Here is a 21,256-nt window from a genome sequence, read left to right on the forward strand (position 1 = left end):
CCTAAGCAGAAAGGAATTGATAGTTTACATATACTTGCTGTTTTATATAGAATGCTGTGTGAATGAAATTGTCAGTATAATACATAATTATAAAAATAATAACAAAGCTGATAAAATTGGCAGATAAAATTGCAAAACATACTGTTAAAGGAGATCAGATACATTTAAATATCAGTATTAGCAAAGCAGAAATGGAGAGCATGATAATTCACAGAAAATGAGGAAAAGATGGTAGCGGTGGGAGGAGGAGAGGACAAGGGGGTGGTTTTATTCTATTCAAAGGAAAACAGGACACATAAGAAGTACAGAGAGCACCAGGAGAGAGGAGATTCATTTTTGGACACACTGGGTTAAACTGTAAACTATTCATTACAGGGATACATCAAGGGGGGAAATGTAGTCGCTGTGGAATAAATGACAAACATAGAACATGTTCTGTTGCACTCTGAAATAGATCAGGAAGAAAGAAGTTATATAATTTAAAACCAGGGGGAAAACAAGATTAAGCAAGATATAAAGGATTTTTGAAAAGGAAATCCAGATGTGAAAGTTTTTGGGGGCTTTATTAGCCTGTTTCTAAAACAGGCTGATTTGTATGGAAGGATACGAGGATGTATATATGCGGTAGTATTCATCTATTTATTTTTATTTTTATTTTTTTTATTAGTGTTATTATTTGGTATGAGCGAATCATGAACAAACTCCCAACCAGTTGGTGGCGGTATTGCACCACATCCTTGTTTGCCAACGTTTGTTGCCAACCGCCGACAAACCACAAAGACGAAGAAGACGTAGTGCGCGTGCCCGCCCAGAGCACAAAGTAGGCCTTCAGAAGAAAGAGTGTAACCACAGTCATCATACTTGTTATCAAGGAGTTTGAGGTTTTTTTCAAGCCGACTGAGGCAAATATTGTGTGGGCTGTACTGAGCTTCCTTACTGCTGCCCCTCTGGTCTCCGGCAGATCACGTTTCTGTTTCTCATGCGTAATTGGAAAGATATACGCTCTCGTAGCTCGGACAGCTTGGTCTCTTTGCAAGGTAGCCATTAACATGGGAGGAGAGTGAGCCAGCTGTCTTTACTAGTCCTAGTCCAACTACAAAGCCGGCCTTCTCCGCTGGGGTATCTTTAGTTCGGGTTATTCTGAGAGGGGGTCGAGGGTGAGTACATTATAATCATATTAGTTGCCTCACTCGATAACTGTCTACAGGGTTTCTCTCTCTTAGCTAATTTTGTTTTCGGCTGTACGTTCCGTTCAGCCCCTGTCATTTTGTCTGCTTGGAGCTTCCAGCAGGACCTTGTTTTTTTTTAATCATTTGTGTTCAGCTATTTGTTTTCCTTCAAATGAAGATGTTGTACTGAGTATTATGATTTGATGAGGTGGATAGAATACAACAGACTCAACATTTAATAACAGAATCACCAACCAGTAATGTGTCTTTTAAGATGACGCTGTTCTAGCGGCAGGCTGTTGTAGCAGCTCCCTGTCTTCGTAAGCTCAGTGAGTGCATGTTGTTTGTTGTATATTTCCTGCTATGACAACTTAGTTTTCCTCTGGGATTAATAAGGTTTTTCTGATTCTGATGTTGGTGCTGAACCTATGAGGCACAATAATGCTACACAATACAATGGTCTGCAGTAGTGCCCTACAATAATTTTAACTGGATTAAAAAATAAAAATCTTTTTGCTGTCGCAGGTGACTGGCAGGAGGCGAAGAGTCTGCTGGAGCAGCATCTCAGCACCTGTAGTCAGAAACATTGGTTCTTCATCAAAGGTGACAAAGAAAAATCACCAACATTATTCTACAGACATTAATCTGTAATTATTTTGATTATTATTAATAATAATAACATCTAATTCTGTACACACTGACATTTTGCCTGTCTTTCCCAAATGAGAGACAGATCACTGCTGAAGAAAAATTTCGTAAAGCAACTAGAATATCTTAATGACTAGGGATGGGTATTGATAAGATTTTCACGATTCCGATTCCATTTTCGATTCTGTTTAACGATTCGATTCTTTATCGATTCTTTTTAAAAAAGGAGAACACTAAGGTCGATTAGCTTAGAACTTTGTTTTATATCTTCTCTTTGAACAAGATAGAAATTTAGGAGTAACACGGCCTTACAAACCCAACAGTGAGATAAGAGATCCACAGCCTACGGCTTTTCAATGGGCACAGGGTCCCCAGGAAAAAAAATTGTAAATGTAAAATAATAAAATAAATATTCTTCTGTAGCAATTACACAAGAATATCCAGTAATGTCCCTGCCTACAATTAAACACATTCACATACCGAAAATTGGGGGCATCTGCTGTGGCAAATGGGTTCAAGCCTTTTACCACAAACTTAGTCACTGCTCGGTGACATTCGTCTATCCTGGCCTGAAAGGAGACGCTACCGGTAGACTGCAGTGAGAACTGCCAGCATCTGAGCCAGACTCTGTCTGTCTCTCTCATCATGGTCACCTAAATGCACAGTAATGGCAGGTTTTGTAATAAGGCAGATCGCGCTAACATAATATGCACTGTTAGTTGATTATTTACCTGCCGTATTAACGGGAGAGGACGTGCAAACTTTACCGCTGCTGGGTTGAGATTCACGAGTCTGGAGCGGAATTAAAACCACGACATTCATTTAAGACAGGGGTGCCCAGTCCCGGTCCTCGAGAGCTACCGTCCTGCAGCTTTTAGATGCATCCTTGTTCCCACACACCCGAATCAAATGAATGGCTTGTTATCAGGCCTTTGCCAAACACGATGGCATGCTGAAGAGGTAATCAAACCATGTGATTCAGTTGTGTTGGAGTAGGGATGCATCTAAAATCTGCAGGATAGTAGCTCTCGAGGACCGGGATTGGGCAGCCCTGATTTAAGGTCATCGCGTGTTTTGTGAGCAAATGCTTTTGCATATTCGTAGTGTTTCCTCCTCAAGTCAAGTCAAGTTGGCTTTATTGTCACTTCAACCATATACAGTTTAACAGTACACAGTGAGGCGAAACAACGTTCCTCCAGGAACCAAGGTGCTACATGCAACATAAATTTACAACATAAATTAACAGAAAACACTAAACTAGCTAACTATTTCTAAATGAAATATCTACTTTGCAAGTATTGCAAGTTGCCCTGTTGTCATCCGTTCTCGTAAAGTATAACCAAACTTTTGAGCGTTTGAGCCGCTTAGGCGCGGTGATTCCTGCCAGGTAAATGACGCTCCGCAACATGGTGACGTCATTCGGGGCGACTGGAATCAATAATGGAATCGTTTGCAAAAATGGCAAACAATTCCAAGGAATTGAAACAGTGGTAACCAGTTCTCAACAAGAACTGGGTTTTGATACCCATCGCTATTAATGACTTGTTTGTAATTGTTCATTTGTCTGTGAAATACTTGTAAAACATTGTTTATATTTAAAAATGTATATTTATGGTATGTACTCATCAGTTTTCAGAACGAGTCATTCCACAGAAACAGCTCAATTCAATGAGGTCATCATTCAGTTAGTTTACCAGGTCAGGTTCTCAACCTGCTTTCATTAAAAGGAAACCCGACTATTATGACAAGTTACTCAAAATATGTTACAAATTATCTCCACTACACAAAAAACATACTTGAGAATAACTACAATTTTTTTTTTTTTTTGTTATTCATTAAATCTTTGTTGTTTAAAACTATTTTGAAGCCGTTGGAGCGGCCATGTTTTTTGGGACGATGACATGTATTGGTTGTCCGCAGTATAAGTGCTTTCGTTCAGCTAACCTGTTTTGTTTTTTAAAGTGTATCAACTGTATTAATTAACTTGCCTTAGTGACCTGGTTATGACTTGGTAGACCAGCACTATCCAGTCTTTATGTCTGATGTCATTAGCCATGTCTGGGCCCAAACTCTGGTGCAGGTCCCAAAGTCAAATGACCACTGCAGCCTTACTGAGAGCTGAAAAACTGTCTAAATTCTTTCACCATCAATAAAAAGATGAGTGTGGCTGTTCTACCAGGTGTAACAATTAAGTTTAACATCCATGAACACGGAATTTATGACATTTAACTAAGTTAGAAGTTACCAAGGAGTTAACTCACTTGCTTCCATCTAAATATAATAAATGTTCTGACTGAGGGATTTGTGAACCAAATTAACAGCTCTGTTATCACTTCCAACATAAATGACAAAAGGAAAGTAAACATCAGCATCTGGTATACAGACATGGAAAAAATTGTTGGTATCCTTTGGTCAATGAAAGAAAATCTCACAGTGGTCACAGAAATAACTTTAATCTGACAAAAGTAATAATAAATAATAATTCTATAAATCTTAACCAATGAAAGTCAGATATTGCTTTTCAACTATGCTTCAACTGAATTATTTAAAAAATAAATTCATGAAACAGGCCAAGACAAAAATGATGGTACCCACAACTTAATATTTTGCAGCACAACCTTTTGACTCAATCACTGCAATCAAACGATTCCTGTAACTGTCAATGAGACTTCTGCACCTCTCAGCAGGTATTTTGGCCCACTTGAAGGGCGCCGTTTCCAGACTGCATGTTTCAGCTCCTTCCAAAGATGCTCAATAGGATTGAGGTCAGGGCTCATAGAAGTCCACTTCAAAATAGTCCAATGTTTCCTTCTTTGCCATTCTTGGGTGTTTGTGTGTTTTGGGTCATTGTCCTACTGTAAGACAAATGACCTGCGACTGAGACCAAGCCTTCTGACACTGGCCAGCACATTTCTCTCCAGAATCCCTTGATATTCTTGAGATTTCATTGTACCCTGCACAGATTCAAGATACCCTGTGCCAGATGCAGCAAAGCAGCCCCAGAACATAACCGAGCCTCCCCCATGTTTCACAGTTGGGACAGTGTTCTTTTCTTGATATGCTTCATTTTTCTGTCAGTGAACATCGAGCTGATGTGCCTTGACAAAAAGTTCAATTTTTGTCTCATCTGTCCAGAGGACATTCTCCCAGAAGCTTTGTTGCTTGTCAACATGTAGTTTGATATATTCCAGTCTGGCTTTTTTATAATTTGTTTTCAACAATGGAGTCCTCTTTGGTTGTCTCCCATGTAGCCCAATTTGGCTCAAACAATGACAGGTGGTGTGACCTGACACTGATGTTCCTTGAGTATGAATTTTAGCTTGGATCTCTTTAGAAGCCTTTCTTGGCTCTTTTGTTACCATTGAGATTATCCGTCTCTTTGATCTGTCATCAATTTTCCTCCTGCGGCCATGCCCAGGGAGGTTTGCTACGGTACAATGGATCTGCAATTTCTGAATAATAGGTGCAAGTGTAGTCACAGGAACATCTAGCTGCTTGGAGGTTGTCTTATAGGCTTTACCTTTAACATGCCTGTCTATGATTTTCTTTCTAATCTCCTGAGACAACTCTTTCCTTTGCTTCCTCTGGTCCATGGTGAGTGGGATACACACCATGTCATCAATCAACACACTGAGTCCTATATATAGGCCCACTGACTGATTACAAGATTGGACACACCATGGATTAACATGTCCCTTTGGTCACATTATTTTCATTTTTTTTCTAAGGGTACCATTATTTTTGTCCAGGCCTGTTTCATGCATTTATTTTTTAAAGTAATTCAGCTGACTTTCACTGGTTAAGATTTATAAAAAAAAAAACTTTATTATTACTTTTGTCAGATTAAAGTTATTTTTGACCATTGTGAGTTTTTCTTACATTGACCAAAGGGTACCAACAATTTTGTCCACGTCTGTATATAAGTATGTAGATGTATATAGATGCGTAAATGCATATGTGGATTTTCTTTCTTGGAAGTATGGTCTTAATTTGAAGTAAGGTTCTAAGAATGCAATGTGGCGTCATATGTACACTTTGTAGGTTTGGTCGTTCCATAACTGCATGTGACTGTTTTGGTTCTTTGTCATTGTAGGCGAAAGAATGGAAAGCATGTCGAAACCTCGGTCCATTGATGATTGCAACATAACCCAACCAGTTCCTGCAAGTAAAGATGAACCTGTTGTGATCCCTGTGGAGAAGACTTCTACCACTATGAAGCAGGCCAGAAGACGACAGCGCATTGACAGTGGGAACAGAAGCCTTACATGCGATCAGTGTGGAAAGGCTTTTACTCGTAATAGCAGTTTAAAAATACATCAGCTCGTCCACACTGGCATTAAACCATTCAGCTGTGATCAGTGTGGAAGGGCTTTCACTCAGAGTAGCAGCTTAAAAAAACATCAGCTCATCCACACTGGATTTAAACCATTCAGCTGTGATCTGTGTGGAATGTCTTTTTCTGACAATGGCAAATTAAAAAGACATCAACTCGTCCACACTGGCATTAAACCATTCAGTTGCGATCAGTGTGGACAGGCTTTCACTCATAATAGCAAGTTAAAAAAACATCAGCTCATCCACACTGGATTAAAAGCATTCAGCTGTGATCAGTGTGGAATGTCTTTTACTGTAAATGGCAATTTAAAACAACATCAGCTCGCTCACACTGGATTTAAACCATTCAGCTGTGATCAATGTGACAGGGCTTTCACTCAGAGTGGCAGTTTAAAAAAACATCAGCTCATCCACACTGGATTTAAACCATTCAGATGTGATCAATGTGGCAGGGCTTTCACTCAAAGTGGAAGCTTAAAAAGACATCAGCTCATCCACACTGGATTGAAAGCATTTAGTTGTGATCAGTGTGGAAAGACCTTCACTGAGAATGGCAACTTAAAACAACATCGGCTCGCTCACACTGGATTTAAACCATTCAGCTGTGATCAATGTGACAGGGCTTTCACTCAGAGTGGCAGCTTAAAAAAACATCAGCTCATCCACACTGGATTGAAACCATTCATCTGTGATCAGTGTGGAAAATCTTTTACTCTGCATACAACCTTAAAAGAACATCAGGCCATCCACACTGGCATTAAACCATTTGTCTGTTGTCAGTGTGGAAAGGGTTTTGGTCGCATGGATACTTTAAGAAATCATCAACTAATCCACACTGGAGTTAATTCATTTTTAAGCAGTCAGTGCTAAAAGGCTGTTACTTCTATGTACACATTCAAAAAAAATCTGATCGTTCACACTGCAATTATAGTGTGTGTTGAATTATGGTAATTGTGAAATTTGTGGAAAGTCTTTCATTTATAACAAATATTATTGAGTCATCAGAAAATCCACACTATATGTCGTGCTATGACAAAACTGGCAGACCAATGTGACATTGCTCTGACAAAGTTCTTTTGGACGTCCTGGTCAATCATCTTAACCTCCTAAGACCCGAACTCTTCCACGGCATGCATTTTTAATTTCTCTTTGATATTTGGGCATATTGGGGCCCAAGAACATCAAAAGAAAGAATTACCAGATTTTTTTTTCTTTTTTTACCTTATTTTTGTTTTTAAGAAAAATAAGAGCCACATATGAGGATATTCATTTACAATTTTGATAGAACAGTAGCAGTATAATGTCCTCGTAAGTGGATATCAGGCCCTTGTAAAGCAAAATTTAGTATTTTGGTCTAAATAACCCAAAATGTGATGTCCACATATGTGGATGCCATGTCCTAGGAGGTTAAGTTTAAGATTGCAGACTCCTATAACTGTCATAGTACTGGGTCTTGACCCAGTGTTTTGTGCTTTGGGGCATTGGCGGTTTCTAGCTTCAGTTTTATTGAATATTGTAATATTTAGTGTTTATTTCTATTTCTGTTCTTGTATTTGTTCTTCTGCTTTATGTAATATTTGTAATTTCTAGTCTTTAGGTTCTGTTATCATATCTTCCCTCTGATAGGTTTGTAGCATAAACCTATTTGCTGGAACGTTCAAGACACAAGCAGGTAAAGTTCTTTATGATTCTTGTGCACGGGAGAGAACTGGACAAGCGCCATTCCTTCGCCCGACTCCAGTTGCTCTCGTCTGCTCCCTCGTAACACTGCTCTTTTATTGAGGTTACATGAATATGCATAGGCTCATTAACACATGACGTCTTACGTAGGTATATATGTGAACAAAGAGTACTGTCTGTGTGTGTGTGAGTAGGTATGTGTGTGTGTAAGTGTGTGTGTGTGGGGTCAGAATGTGACCCCATAAACGACTTCCCTAAACCTGCTGGTCTGGAAGTCCAGCAGTCCATCTAAACACAAGGCACTTATACTAAAACAGATATAGATGTGTTTATCCTACCATGAAACAATAAAAGAAGGTACGATCTCTCCCATGCTCCCAGGATGTGGGTGTGAATGCCAGAACACTCTGGAATGCACACAAAGCCTTGTAGACTACTAAGGATCAGACCCCTATCAATATGACATCGACTATAAACTCTTAAGCATATATGAGTAAATATTTCTAAGCATAAATGACAGTCAACAATATAAACCTGACACCCTCTTTTTCACATTGTTTTATCAACCTTTTCTCCAAGTTTGTTTTACTTTCAAGTTTTAATTTTATTCGCCACATGCACAGTCATACAAACTACGATATGCAATGAAATGCTTGTGTCTGAACTGCGTTTGGTGTTGCTCTTCTGTCTTCCCAGTTTGCCCTTTTCCCAGCTTAGTTTCTTAGTTTTAGTTTCTGTGTTCAGCAGTTGGGACATACCTATTCTTGTTTCATCATTATTATGTTCCTAATGAAACCTCCAGTTCTTGGGTTGTGTATGTGTGTGGTTTTGTTTATTAGTATTTTTGTATGTTTTGGTGTTTGAGAGTATTTTTTTGCTACAACAATAAATCTGCCTCTTTGCGTTTATTTCCCTGTCTGTGAGTCCTTTCTTCTGTCTGTCACTCAGTACCATCATGACAATACTAACTTGAGAGGACCGTATTCTGACCGTGGTTGTTAAGGCGTCTGGCAAGGGATCTCAAAATTGGATTAGAAATGGCAGACAGTTGGTGTCGTAAACCATCTCTTCTGTTCAAAGATAATTATTCACAGTGGACGTAGGTGGCTTCTTTCACTCCTCTTTCAAACCATCTGTCTTCTCTGTCCAAAATGTGAACATTGGCATCCTCGAGTGACCTTTGTCCTTTAGATGCAGATGGACAGCCTAATCTTGTTCCATTGAGGTGGCTCTTCTATGTTGTGCCATGCATTTATGAAGTGGTTGTTTGGTCTATCCAATGTAGAGGTCTGGGAATTCCTCGCTACACTACTGCATACACTATTGTAGAGCTGGGCGATATGAGATTTTTTCATATCACGATATGTTTTTTTCATTTCAGGCGATAACGATATCTATCACGATATAAGCCAAATAACTATATTTGTAAGATTTAAATGTGCCGTTGCTCACAAGTAAAATGTGAAATTATCAGCAGCTTGTTTTTATTTAAATATTTATTTCCCATAATAAGTTCAACAGGGTAGATGTACTTAAGGAACATGAGACTTTTTCAGATAAATAAAGGCAAATATTGCAAACTACACAAAAGGCAGCCGCTAAAGCGTTTAAGTTTCAAAATAGAACAAATGAAACAGACTAAATTGTCAATTCCACTTAGAAACAAAGTATTAATTCTAAAAATAAATCTTAGTTTGTTTTACAGAAGAACAGACAAAACTGACTAACTTTTGTCAATATCAAATAAACTGAGAACTAAAAGGGAATTCTCAATCTCTCCTTGTTGTATAGCTGAGCTTTTCAAACAGTTTTAACAGTTACTTTAGTCTGACAAAAGCCGAATGACGAATTAGCGCTTCCAGTCAGAGACTGAGGCTACGTCCACACGTACACGGGTATTTTTGAAAACTGAGATTTTCCGTTTTCGTTTTAAAAAATAATCCCGTCCACACATAAAGGCAGAAATGAAGGAAAACGCTGCTATGAACATGCCAAAGCAGCAGGTGGCGCTAGATTCCTAACCGTGCCGAAATGTTGGCCAATCAGAAGTCTAGAAGCCTCGGTGGGAAAAAGTAAACAAAGCTGGGGCATAGAAGCAGAACCAAGTCGTATGTGTGGACGGACAGTAACTGTGTGTATATGTAAGCATTTAAACACTGCAGAGAGTAGAATTAACAGTAACAGTATTGTAGAAATTCATTTCACCGAAACAATAACGTGGCGCACAGTGTGATGCATGCACCAGTTTATTGTATTTCCAGACTTGCTTTCAGCACAATTTACAGTGCACGCTACTCTGTTTTTTGTCAGACTTGAAATAGCCGAAATACCTTCACACTACGGAACTTCTATGGCTCTTCCGTTCGACAATCTCTCCGGCATTGGAACCATCATCTGTTTTCTCTTCGGTTGATTTTTCTAGTCGGCACACTCATTTCCTCCATTACCCGCTGGCTGCTTCCCAAACAAACACACGTGCGGCTTGGCACTTGTGCTGTACGTAACAAGTCACGCAACGTGACGCTGCGGCTGTTATTGGTTCGGCTCTGCGCTACTGAATTTGGATCGGCTGACCTTTTTTTTTTATTTATTTATTTTTTTTTAAAGAGGACAAGAGCGGCGAGGTCTATCGCGATAGCTTAATTTCTCTATCGAGTAAAAGTTATATCGCGATACATATCGTTATCGTTCTATCGCCCAGCTCTACACTATTGTAAATATCAACACTTCGCTGAGTTCTTTTGATTCCTCAGAGGCATCCAATGGAAGACAAAACACTGCTCAATAGGCCATTTAACGCTTTATTACTTCTATAAGGGATATGCGTCCTGCATGACACGTTGCCACGGATCTCAAAATGGTGGTGTGCCCCTAACACTTTTATTACAGAAGCTTTCTCATTCTACAAGGTGGGCCATTTATATGGATACACCGTAATAACATGGGAATGGTTGGTGATATTAAAGTCCTGTTTGTGGCACATTAGTATGTGTGAGGGGGCAAACTCCTCAAGATGGGTGGTGACCATGGTGGCCATTTAGAAGTCGGCCATCATGGATACAACTTTTGTTTTTTCAATAGGAAGAGGGCCATGTGACACATCAAACTTATTGGTAATGTCACAAGAAAAACAATGGTGTGCTTGGTTTCAACGTAACTTTATTCTTTCATGAGTTATTTACAAGTTTCTCTTTGTTCACAGCCATTGACATGTCGAAGAGGTTAACACGTGAGGAGCGGATCAAAATTGTGTTGATATCTGGTGAACGCAGAAACCAGGTCATTGCAGCAGATTTCAATGCAAGACACCCTACGAGACCACCCATCTCCCATGCTACAGTTAGCAAACTGATTGCTAAGTTTCGTGAAACTGGTTCAGTGTTGGATTTGCCAAAATGTGGACGCAAGAAAACTGTCACTAATGAAGAAACATCAGTGGCTGCCCTGGCTTCATTCAGCAAGAGCCCACAGCGTAGCACTCGCCGCATGTCACTGGAGAGTGGCATTAGTCGAACACCCCTTCGGCGGATATTAGCTACCCACAAATGGCACCCTTACAAACTCCAGCTACTGCAGCATGTCAATGAGGATGACCCAGATCGGCGCACAGAATTTGCAGAATGGGCAAAACAAAAATTGGAACATGACCCTCAGTTCACACAGAAGATTTTGTTCAGTGATGAGGCAAACTTTTATGTGAATGGTGAAGTTAACAAACAAAACGAACCCACATTGGATGGATCCCTCCAAGAACTGTTGGAACAACAAAAGTGATGGTTTGGTGTGGTATATGGGGTACAACGATAGTGGGTCCATTCTTCATCAATGGAAGCCTCAAGGCCACTGGTTATTTGAATTTGCTACATGATGATGTGTTTCCCTCTTTGTGCACTGAAGCTGGCACGTTCCCTGAGTTTTTCCAGCAAGATGGTGCACCACCACTTTATGGGTGCCAGGTCCGTTCATTCCTAGATGAACAGTTTCCTGGAAAGTGGATTGGTCATCGTGGACCAGTTGAATGGCCCCCAAGGTCTCCCGATCGGACCCCCTTAGACTTTTATCTTTGGGGTCATCTGAAGGCAATTGTCTATGGTGTCTATGGTGTGAAGATACGAGATGTGCAGCACCTGAAACTATGGATGCTGGATGCCTGTGCTGGCATTTCTCCTGCGGTGTTGCTATCAGTGTGTGAAGAGTGGGAGAAGAGGGTTGCATTTACCCCTCACATATACTAATGTGCCACAAACAGGACTTTAATATCACCAACCATTCCCATGTTATTACGGTGTATCCATATAAATGGCCCACCTTGTAGAATGAGAAAGCTTCTGTAATAAAAGTGTTAGGGGCACACCACCATTTTGAGATCCATGGCATACAAATACAATACAAATGGCCCACCCTGTGTCTCAGTAACTGTCCACTAGAGATGGTCCCCTCTTATCTACATTTTCCCAGGCAAGCGTGGGCGAAAGTCTACAGCTTTCTACTCCCCAAGGACACATAGTCTAATGCCTTTATTTTCAGGGCTGTGTCTACTTAATACTACACTGTATAACTTTTTAACACTTATTAATAAAAAAGCATAGCTTTATTGAGGCAATGCAATTTTTTTAGTACCAACACTACATTGTTAAGTTTGTGTTTAGGAGTTTTGTCTGATACACCAGCTACATAGGGGATGTCAATGTTGTTGCCTTTGTCTTTCTTATCCTGCCTAGCTAATGTCTCATCTTCTTTTCTGTGCATCTTTACTGACTTGATGAAAGCCCAATTAGGATAACCACATGTTTTAAGAGCTTCCTTGTGTGTGTGTTCCTTCTTTTTCCCTTCAGGCTTAGATTTCCTGCATGGTGTTGTAAAGTCCTGATTACTCCGAGTTTGTGTTCCATGGGGTGGTGTCAGTCAGAGAGGAGGTACTGGTCCGTGTGTGTGGGCTTCCGGTAAACTTAAATTTTGAGGTTTCCATTCTCTTCAATGCGCATGGCACAGTCCAGGAATGGCAAACAGTTATCCTTTGTGTGTTCTCTGGTGAACTTGATGTTTTTATCCGCGGCATTAATGTGAGCAGTGAAGGATTCCACTGCTTGGGTTTTGATTAAGGTACTCTCCCTCTAAACGAGCCAAGAGCCTTTCTTTCCACCTTCTCCATATAAAGGTTGGCTACAATAGGTGACACCGGGGAGTACATGGCACATCCAAGTTTTTGACTGTAGAAACCCTTGTTGTATTTGAAATATGTGGTGGTAAGGCAGAGGTCCAACAATGTGCAAATCTGATTGGCAAGGTGAATTTGGTTGTGTCTTCCAAGGTGCTGTCTTCTTGTAGTCGTTTTCTGACAGTCTCCACTGCCTCCGTAGTAGCTATGCAATTGAAGAGAGCGACTACATCAAAGGACACCATAGTTTCATCTGGATCCAGGGTAAGTTTCTGGACCTTGTCGGTGAAGTTGGTGGAGTTCTTGTGGGTGTTCTCCACAAGAGGTGCTAGGATGGTAGCAAGGTGTTTCGAGATGTTGTAAGTGGCTGAGTTTATGCTGCTAACAATGGGTTTGAGTGGAACACCTTCTTTGTGGATCTGTAAATGCAGGGTATGGCATTCCCTGGGTATAAATGGTTAATGGACTGGTTCTTAAATAGCGCTTTTCTACTCTCAATGTGTCACGGTTCTGGGTCATTTTAACCCAGCATTTTCAGTTTCTTATATTCCTTTGTATTATGGTTTGTAATCTGATGTTTTTGTTATGCTTTGTTGTTTATTAGTATAATTCCATGTTACAGTTTATTCAGGTTTTGTTCTTAGGTTTTGTGTCTTGTATGTGTCTTGTGCCTTAGTGTACAGTCGTGGCCAAAAGTTTTGAGAATGACACAAATATTAGTTTTCACAAAGTTTGCTGCTAAACTGCTTTTAGATCTTTGTCTCAGTTGTTTCTGTGATGCACTGAAATATTATGACAAGCACTTCATACATTTCAAAGGCCTTTATTGACAATTACATGACATTTATGATAAGAGTCAGTATTTGCAGTGTTGGCCCTTCTTTTTCAGGACCTCTGCAATTCGATGGGGCATGCTCTCAATCAACCTCTGGGCCAAATGCTGACTGATAGCAACCCATTCTGTCATAATCACTTCACTGACTTTGTCAGAATTTGTGGGTTTTTGATTGACCACAATGTTCTCAATTGGATTAAGATCTGGGGAGTTTCCAGGCCATGGACCCAAAATTTCAACATTTTGTTTCCCAAGCCTCTTAGTTATCACTTTTGCCTTATAGTACGGTGCTCCATCGTGCTCGAAAATGCATTGTTCTTCACCAAATTGTTGTTGGATTGTTGGAAGAAGTTGCTGTTTGAGGGTGTTTTGGTACAATTCTTTATTCATGGCTGTGTTTTTGGGCAAAATTGTGAGTGAGCCCACTCCCTTGGATGAGAAGCAACCCCAGATATGAATGCTCTCAGGATGCTTTACTGTTGGCATGACACTGGACTGATGGTAGTGCTCACCTTTTCTTCTCTGGACAAGCTTTTTTCCAGATGCCCCAAACAATCGGAAAGATGCTTCATCGGAGAATATGACTTCGCCCCAGTCCTCAGCAGTTCATTCACTATACTTTCTGCAGAAGATCAATCTGTCCCTCATGGGTTTTTTTTTTTTTTGGAGAGAAGTGGCTTCTTTGCTGCCCTTCTTGACACCAGGCCATCTTCTAAAAGTCTTCACCTTACTGTGCGTGCAGATGCGCTCACACCTGCCTGCTGCCATTCCTGAGCAAGCTCTGCACTGGTGGCACTCCGATCCCGCAGCTGAATCCTCTTTAGGAGACTTTCTTGGATGCCCTGAAAGCCTTCTTAACAAGAATTGAACCTCTTTCCTTGAAGTTCTTGATGATCCTATAAATTGTTGATTAACTCATTCACTGCCATTGACGTCTATAGCCGTCAATTGCAGTGAATGAGTCAATGGGTTTAACTCATTCACTGCCAATGGCTGGCAGTGAATGAGTTAAGATGCAGTCTTAGTAGCCACAATATCCTTGCCTGTGAAGCCATTTTTATGCAACGCAATGATGGCTGCATGTGTTTCTTTGCAGTTCACCATAGTTAACAATGGAACAACAATGATTTCAATTTCAAGCATCGCCCTCCTTTTAACATGTCAGGTCAGCCATTCTAACCCAATTAGCCTTACATAATGATCTCCAGCCTTGTGCTCGTCAACATTCTCACCTGAGTTAACAAGACAATTACTGAAATGATCTCAGCAGGTCCTTTAATGACAGCAATGAAATGCAGTGGAAAAGGTTTTTTTTGGGATTAAGTTATTTTTCATAGCAAAGAAGGACTATGCAATTCATCTGATCACTCTTCATAACATTCTGGAGCATATGCAAATTGCTATTATGAAAACTTAAGCAGCAACTTTTCCAATATTTATGTAATTCTCAAAACTTTTGGCCACGACTGTAGGTTTAGTTCTGTGTCAAGTCTGTGTCTTCGTGAGTTGTTTCCTGTTTAATTTTGAAGGGTTATGTCTTATGTCAGTGTTGCTAGCGTCACTCCCCTGTCTCATTAGGTCTCATTCCTCCCAGCTGTGTTCCCCTTCTGTCTGTAATTCCTTGATGACTCCCTCAGTGTATTTAAGCCCCGTGTTCCTTTCTGTAAGTGTCATGTTGTACCCTCAGACTGGCATGGCTGTTTCTGTTCTCAGTGTTCGTGGCTCAGTTTAAGTTTTGTTCCGTTTTTTTTTTTTTTTTTTAACTTGGCCTACGATAAAGCAGAGGACTTTGAATTCCGCCTCCATGAGTCTGCATATTGGGTTCTTTATCCTGCCTGCCTGCACACAGCCTTGACAATAAGCACTCAAAGCGCTTTATAAAACTCATGCATTCACCCAATCATACCCATTCACACAAGCACTTTATCTAAGGTTTTTAGTGCTTCTGTCTAACATTCACTCGCATACAGAGGGACTTTGGTACTGGACAGGGTGGCTGAAACTGTCATCCTGAATTGCTCTGTAAGTAAGTACAGTACAGTATGAGGTCCACAATGTTGGATTACGAGAGAGACGTTGAAAGGCTGCTCCAACAGAACTTATTGTTTCAGAGGAAAACACAAAAAAGTGTACCGTCCAGTCTTAATAGCATACTTACAACTGGGCTCATCAGGCATTCTTTTTGGCTGCAGTGGTTGTTATTATATTTACATGGTTCCAGCTCCTGTTTCTGGTCGGTGACAGCTCGTACTTTTACACTCTCCTTTTTCTCCCTCCCTGGTGCTCACAGACACGGGTATAGCAGTCCATTCTCCCTGCAGCACGAACTACACTGCCCATGAGGCTACATTCTTTAGGGTGATACCTGTAACACTCTGCCTTTTGGCTTTATATGAAATCATTTTAAAAAATATTTCTTTACATCATTATGAGATGTGAGATTGAGACACAGGCATTTGCGCCTCTTAATGCGTGTTTTGTTTGGGTTTCCACCAGTGTGGAATTACCAAAAAAAATAGAGAGAGCATAGCTCAACATATGAAACAGGAAAATACCGCAGTGTAATTCCTTTATTTCAATAAAACAACTTTATTCTGAATACCACCTTTTTTAAACGGTAACTGTAATGGAATACAGTTACTCATATTTTTTGTTTTAAATACGTAATGGTCGTACATATATTCCATTACTCCTGAACACTGTATGCTACCCAATTGGGTGACTGTTGTTGCAATTTGGCACTGTGTAAATAAAACTGAAAAATGTTAACAGAATAATATTAATGGAATAAAACGGAATAAAATATTAAATGAAATCTGTTTTGTTTGATTTCATAGTAGGAAATCGGGGTGACGGTTACAAGTGTGTGTGTGTGTCTGTCTGTCTGTCTGCACATGTGTGGTAATCTGCAGAGACAAGTTTTCAGAGTCTGACAGCAGTTGGAGGGAAAAACCTGCAATATCTCTCCGTCCCACACCATGGATGCCGCAGCCTGTCATTGAAGGAGCTGCTCAGTGCTATCAGAGTCTCCTGGATGTCCAACAGGGATGACAGCTAAGCCACCATTCTCCTGTCACTCACCACCTCCACTGTGTCCAGACGGCGCCTTAGAGCAGAGCTGGCCCTCAGGATCAGCCTGTTCAGTCTTTTCCTGTCCCCAACAGAGATGTTGCCACCCCAGTAGAATCCAAAAGACCTGAGTCTCCGCAGCAGCCATGGAAAAGCGATAAAAGGTGTCGGTGCAAGGTATGAGGAAAGCTCCCTAATTACAGAAGTTCTGTTTGAAAAATACTCCTGTTTCCACTAGGGGTGGGTTTCAGTTATGTGATTTCTGATTAAAATCGAATTTAGCTTGAATAAAGCAAAATCAATTAATTAAATCCTCAATCCATTTTTAAATATTAATGTATTTAGCAAGAAATGCCAGAATCTCAGGTTAAAGCTTTCATTTCAACAATCACCAAACAGCTAAAACGGCAAAAGTGAGCAGATAAACGGATTCCACACAAAGACGTAAAAACAAAGACGTAAACACAAAGTGCGGACCCGACACATCAGAACCTGTGAGATGTCGGTTTTCTCACCCTACACGGGCTGAAAACTAACATCTCTCAGATGCTGCAGATGCAGGTTTCTAAAATCACTCTGTTGTTAATTCGTTAGCTAGATTAGCCGCTAGCATACGCACTGTGTTGGAGGCTTGTTGCTAGTTAGAAATGCTACACACCTGTTACTCTAATAGTCTGTGTTATTGAATGATTCAGCACTTCTTAGGGTTTTTTTTTTATCCATTTTTAGACAGCGATGAGATCATCTGCACACTCTACAGAGGCTCAGAGTTACTGTTAATATCAAAAATATAATGCTGTCCTTTGAGATTTTAACATAAGACTGTGAGTGTAATGGATCTAAAACGGTTTAAATCTTCAGAGCCCTCTACAGCCTGGTGACATGGAAACTTTAAAAACATCAGCAGAATGTTTCAGTAGTGTAGTGTAATTTGTTTTTTTCATTTAATAATAGAGTCCATATTATATCAATGGCTACATTCACCCTGGACAGAAACTAGTGAGGGAGACCTGGGTTTCCTGGGTCCAGAGGTTTGGAGAAACTTCTTCCCTTTCTTTCATCACAGCTGTCCTGTGCCAGATGTTCTGTTGACCCACTGAGAGAGGCATCATTTAAGAAACAACAGGAACACTGAAGCTCATCGCATTGATCAAGCAGGACTCATGACCTTCACCAACAGCTCCCTCCCCCGTAGGCCCGCCCCAGGAGATGGATAAACCCAGCATTTCATGAACACTGTGATGGAGTTTGTGTAATGTTATAAATACTCGGATACTCCCCAGAGGCTCCGGACTTTTACATAAAGATATTATATTCAGTCCTGTAGAAACTTATATATTTAAAAACATATGATCCTCTCTGGTTACTCTGGTATGAATAACTTTGAATCACTTTGTGGTAAATAACACAGTATCTGCAAAAAACTGTGAAAGAATTCCAGATCACAAGTTTGTAGTTCAACATACAAGTGATGTGGAGCAGGGAAATTATTTTACTGCTATTGTTAAATAATTGTCATCATTACCATTGCATTAATAATATAATCTGGAGTTTATATTGTGTTTAGAGGTTTAAACAGTGTGTCTTCCAGAAAGGCTAAAAGTAACAGGACAGGAAACAGGCTTGGAGAGTTTTGCAGAAGTGGAAGTTATTTTGAGCAGCAGGCTAAGACGAGGCTTTAACAATGTAACAGATAGCTTTAAGAAGGCCTTAAGCAGTTATGACTATTTTATACACAATGCATATCTGTGCTTATTAAAGAGTTGGAGCTCGGTCAATTAATTGGGGGTCGGAAGCTTTGTTCGGCGCGATGTTCGGACAATCTATTGTGCAAGTGACTTGGAGCCATAGAAGGAATTGCAATACATGCTTACAAAACACTTATATATCAGATCATTTTATATTAAGGTTTTAGTAGAGGTTCTTGGTTAAAACATTTATTTAGTAGAAGACATACGCATAGTCTCAGTGAGCCTCTGGTCTAGTGAAAGGTCAGAAGTGCAACAGGTGAATTGAGAAAGAGCATTTGAGGGCGAGACACAGAGTTAGTAGGTGAAGAGGTGACACAAAGAGCATGTGGGGTCAACACATATACACACATTAGTTAGATTTATTTAGAGGAGAGATTAGTCATGTCTGGTTGTAACTGCAAAAGTGTCTCGGTAAAAGAGGAACCGTCCTTGTTGTCTCGGCAAGAAAGAGGAACAATTCACTTTAAGATAAGAACGGAAAGTACCAGCCATGAAAATAGAAGATGATTTTCTAGGTGAAAAGTCATTCTGGTGTTGATCTGATCTATGTATAAAATGTACCTGTGACGCATGAAGGGGCGTCAGTAAATCAAACCCTGATGCTATAAAATATCTGTTCATGCTTTGATTAAGTTGAAGATCAATTGCTGTCGGCGTACAGAGTTGTCTTCCCACACGTGTGTTCATTAAAATCATTGTTTGACCAAGAGCTTCTGGACCATGGGTGGTTTGTACTCTCCTTCCTCAATTGTGAACCTTAACAGTGACGACCTTTGACCTTCATCAGGTTTTATTTAATTGTGTCAGAGAAACTCAAACGTGCTCTTCATGCAGCTGAGTACATAAAGTGTTTAAAATGGAAGCTGTGCAGGTCTGAGATCAGCAGCTAAGTGAAACACCAAACTGAGGTCCTGTTAATGCTGATATATAGTGACACAGTTACATGAGTGATTAATCCTTTTGTTTTTTGTCTTTAACTGTATCAATAAAGCTGCAGCTTTCACCACAGCACATGTGGTACTTTAACCTTTGTACTGTTTTCATCAGTTCATTTTGCAGTTAACATGTGAACATGTTGGATGATCTGTCTGCTGTCACTGGGTGGTGCTGAGGTCTGAATCTGAGGGCAGCCCCTGTAGTCACAAAGACAGAATCATCACAAACTCAAATGTAAATTGTATCCCTCAAAATTGAAATAAAGCTGATTCTTCTGTCCTCACACACTCAGGATCTGAAGTTCTTCTCTTCTTTTTTCAGTATTACAGTACACTACTGTACTTTAATCCATACTTCCCGATTAATGAGGAGTTACTGAAGTACAAGCTTTTTAAAAAAAAAAAATGTTTCTGTCTTTACAGATGTGGCAAGAGACTGAAAACATGCTGTTGTTTGCACATATTTAATAATCAGCTCTGCACAGGAGCTGAGGCAGGGTGCAGCCTGTTGCTTTTACAGTATCATACTTGTAATAAAAGTACAGTAACAGTAATTAGTGACTGAGTAGCCCGGAGCGTTTCTCTTGATTTCTTTAGTCGGGTAAATTCATTCACCTGCACAGATTAGCTAAACGAACCCTGACAGCCGAGTGCTCATCTTAACTAGCTAGGTCTCAGGTCCTATACCAGTCTCTTTATTTATAGAAACAAAATGGCCCTACAGCTCTTACTGACTAATTTAACAAGGTAACATCAAACAAACAAAACATTGAAACAAATATTAACCTACAAATAAACTTGTAAATAAACCCCAAAATATAAGTAAACTAACAACAAACTTTAACTAATTTCAAAATAATAAAAAATAAGAACAAATAGCTCCTACACAGCAAATTCTGGTCTTTGGAATAAACTCTCTGGGAGTTCAGATTAACTACATTTGAGTGTACATGCGTGACCATCGAATGAACTCTAGTGCCGAGTTAGAGTAACTCTTTTCCGGGAGTTGATTTTTCAACTCTTTATAGGAGTTAAAACTAAACTCTCATGGAGTAAAATTTCTACTACCATATAGAGTAAAATTTAACTCATAACTAGAATTAAATTTAATAATAACTCTTTTATAGTGTTACTCATCAAATGAAAAAAGTTTTAGGTGCAAATTACTACAAAAATGTCAGTAACGTGTAAAGGTAATGGTGGTCCCCGTGGTAATCGGAGCACTAGGTGCGGTGACTCCCAAGCTAGGCGAGTGGCTCCAGCAGATCCCGGGAATAACATTGGAGATCTCTGTCCAGAAGAGCGCAGTCCTGGGAACAGCTAAGATACTGCACAGGACCCTCAAGCTCCCAGGCCTCTGGTAGAGGACCCGAGCTTGAAGGATAAACCGCCCGCAGGGGCGTGCTGGGTGTTTATATATATATATCATAATAATCTGACAATACATATAATATTGGCCAGTTCAAACTCACTGCTATAATAACTAAGAATGATTAATATAATAACTATACAGGGAGTGCAGAATTATTAGGCAAATGAGTATTTTGTCCACATCATCCTCTTCATGCATGTTGTCTTACTCCAAGCTGTATAGGCTCGAAAGCCTACTACCAATTAAGCATATTAGGTGATGTGCATCTCTGTAATGAGAAGGGGTGTGGTCTAATGACATCAAC

At 40.0% G+C, this 21,256-nt stretch overlaps 1 protein-coding gene across 1 annotated transcript; it reads left to right on the forward strand.

The window, feature by feature from the left end:
* The first annotated feature begins 787 nt into the window (after positions 1-787).
* Positions 788-7,296, forward strand: LOC113019242 (zinc finger protein 239-like). Its single transcript, XM_026162804.1, has 3 exons — positions 788-1,157; positions 1,695-1,772; positions 5,911-7,296. Exon 3 carries the CDS (start codon positions 5,919-5,921, stop codon positions 7,020-7,022), a length of 1,104 nt encoding a protein of 367 aa, XP_026018589.1. The 5' UTR covers positions 788-1,157; positions 1,695-1,772; positions 5,911-5,918; the 3' UTR covers positions 7,023-7,296.
* Positions 7,297-21,256: the final 13,960 nt, after the last annotated feature.

Source organism: Astatotilapia calliptera, chromosome 3, assembly GCF_900246225.1.
Source record: "Astatotilapia calliptera chromosome 3, fAstCal1.2, whole genome shotgun sequence".
Taxonomy (NCBI): Eukaryota; Metazoa; Chordata; class Actinopteri; order Cichliformes; family Cichlidae; genus Astatotilapia; species Astatotilapia calliptera.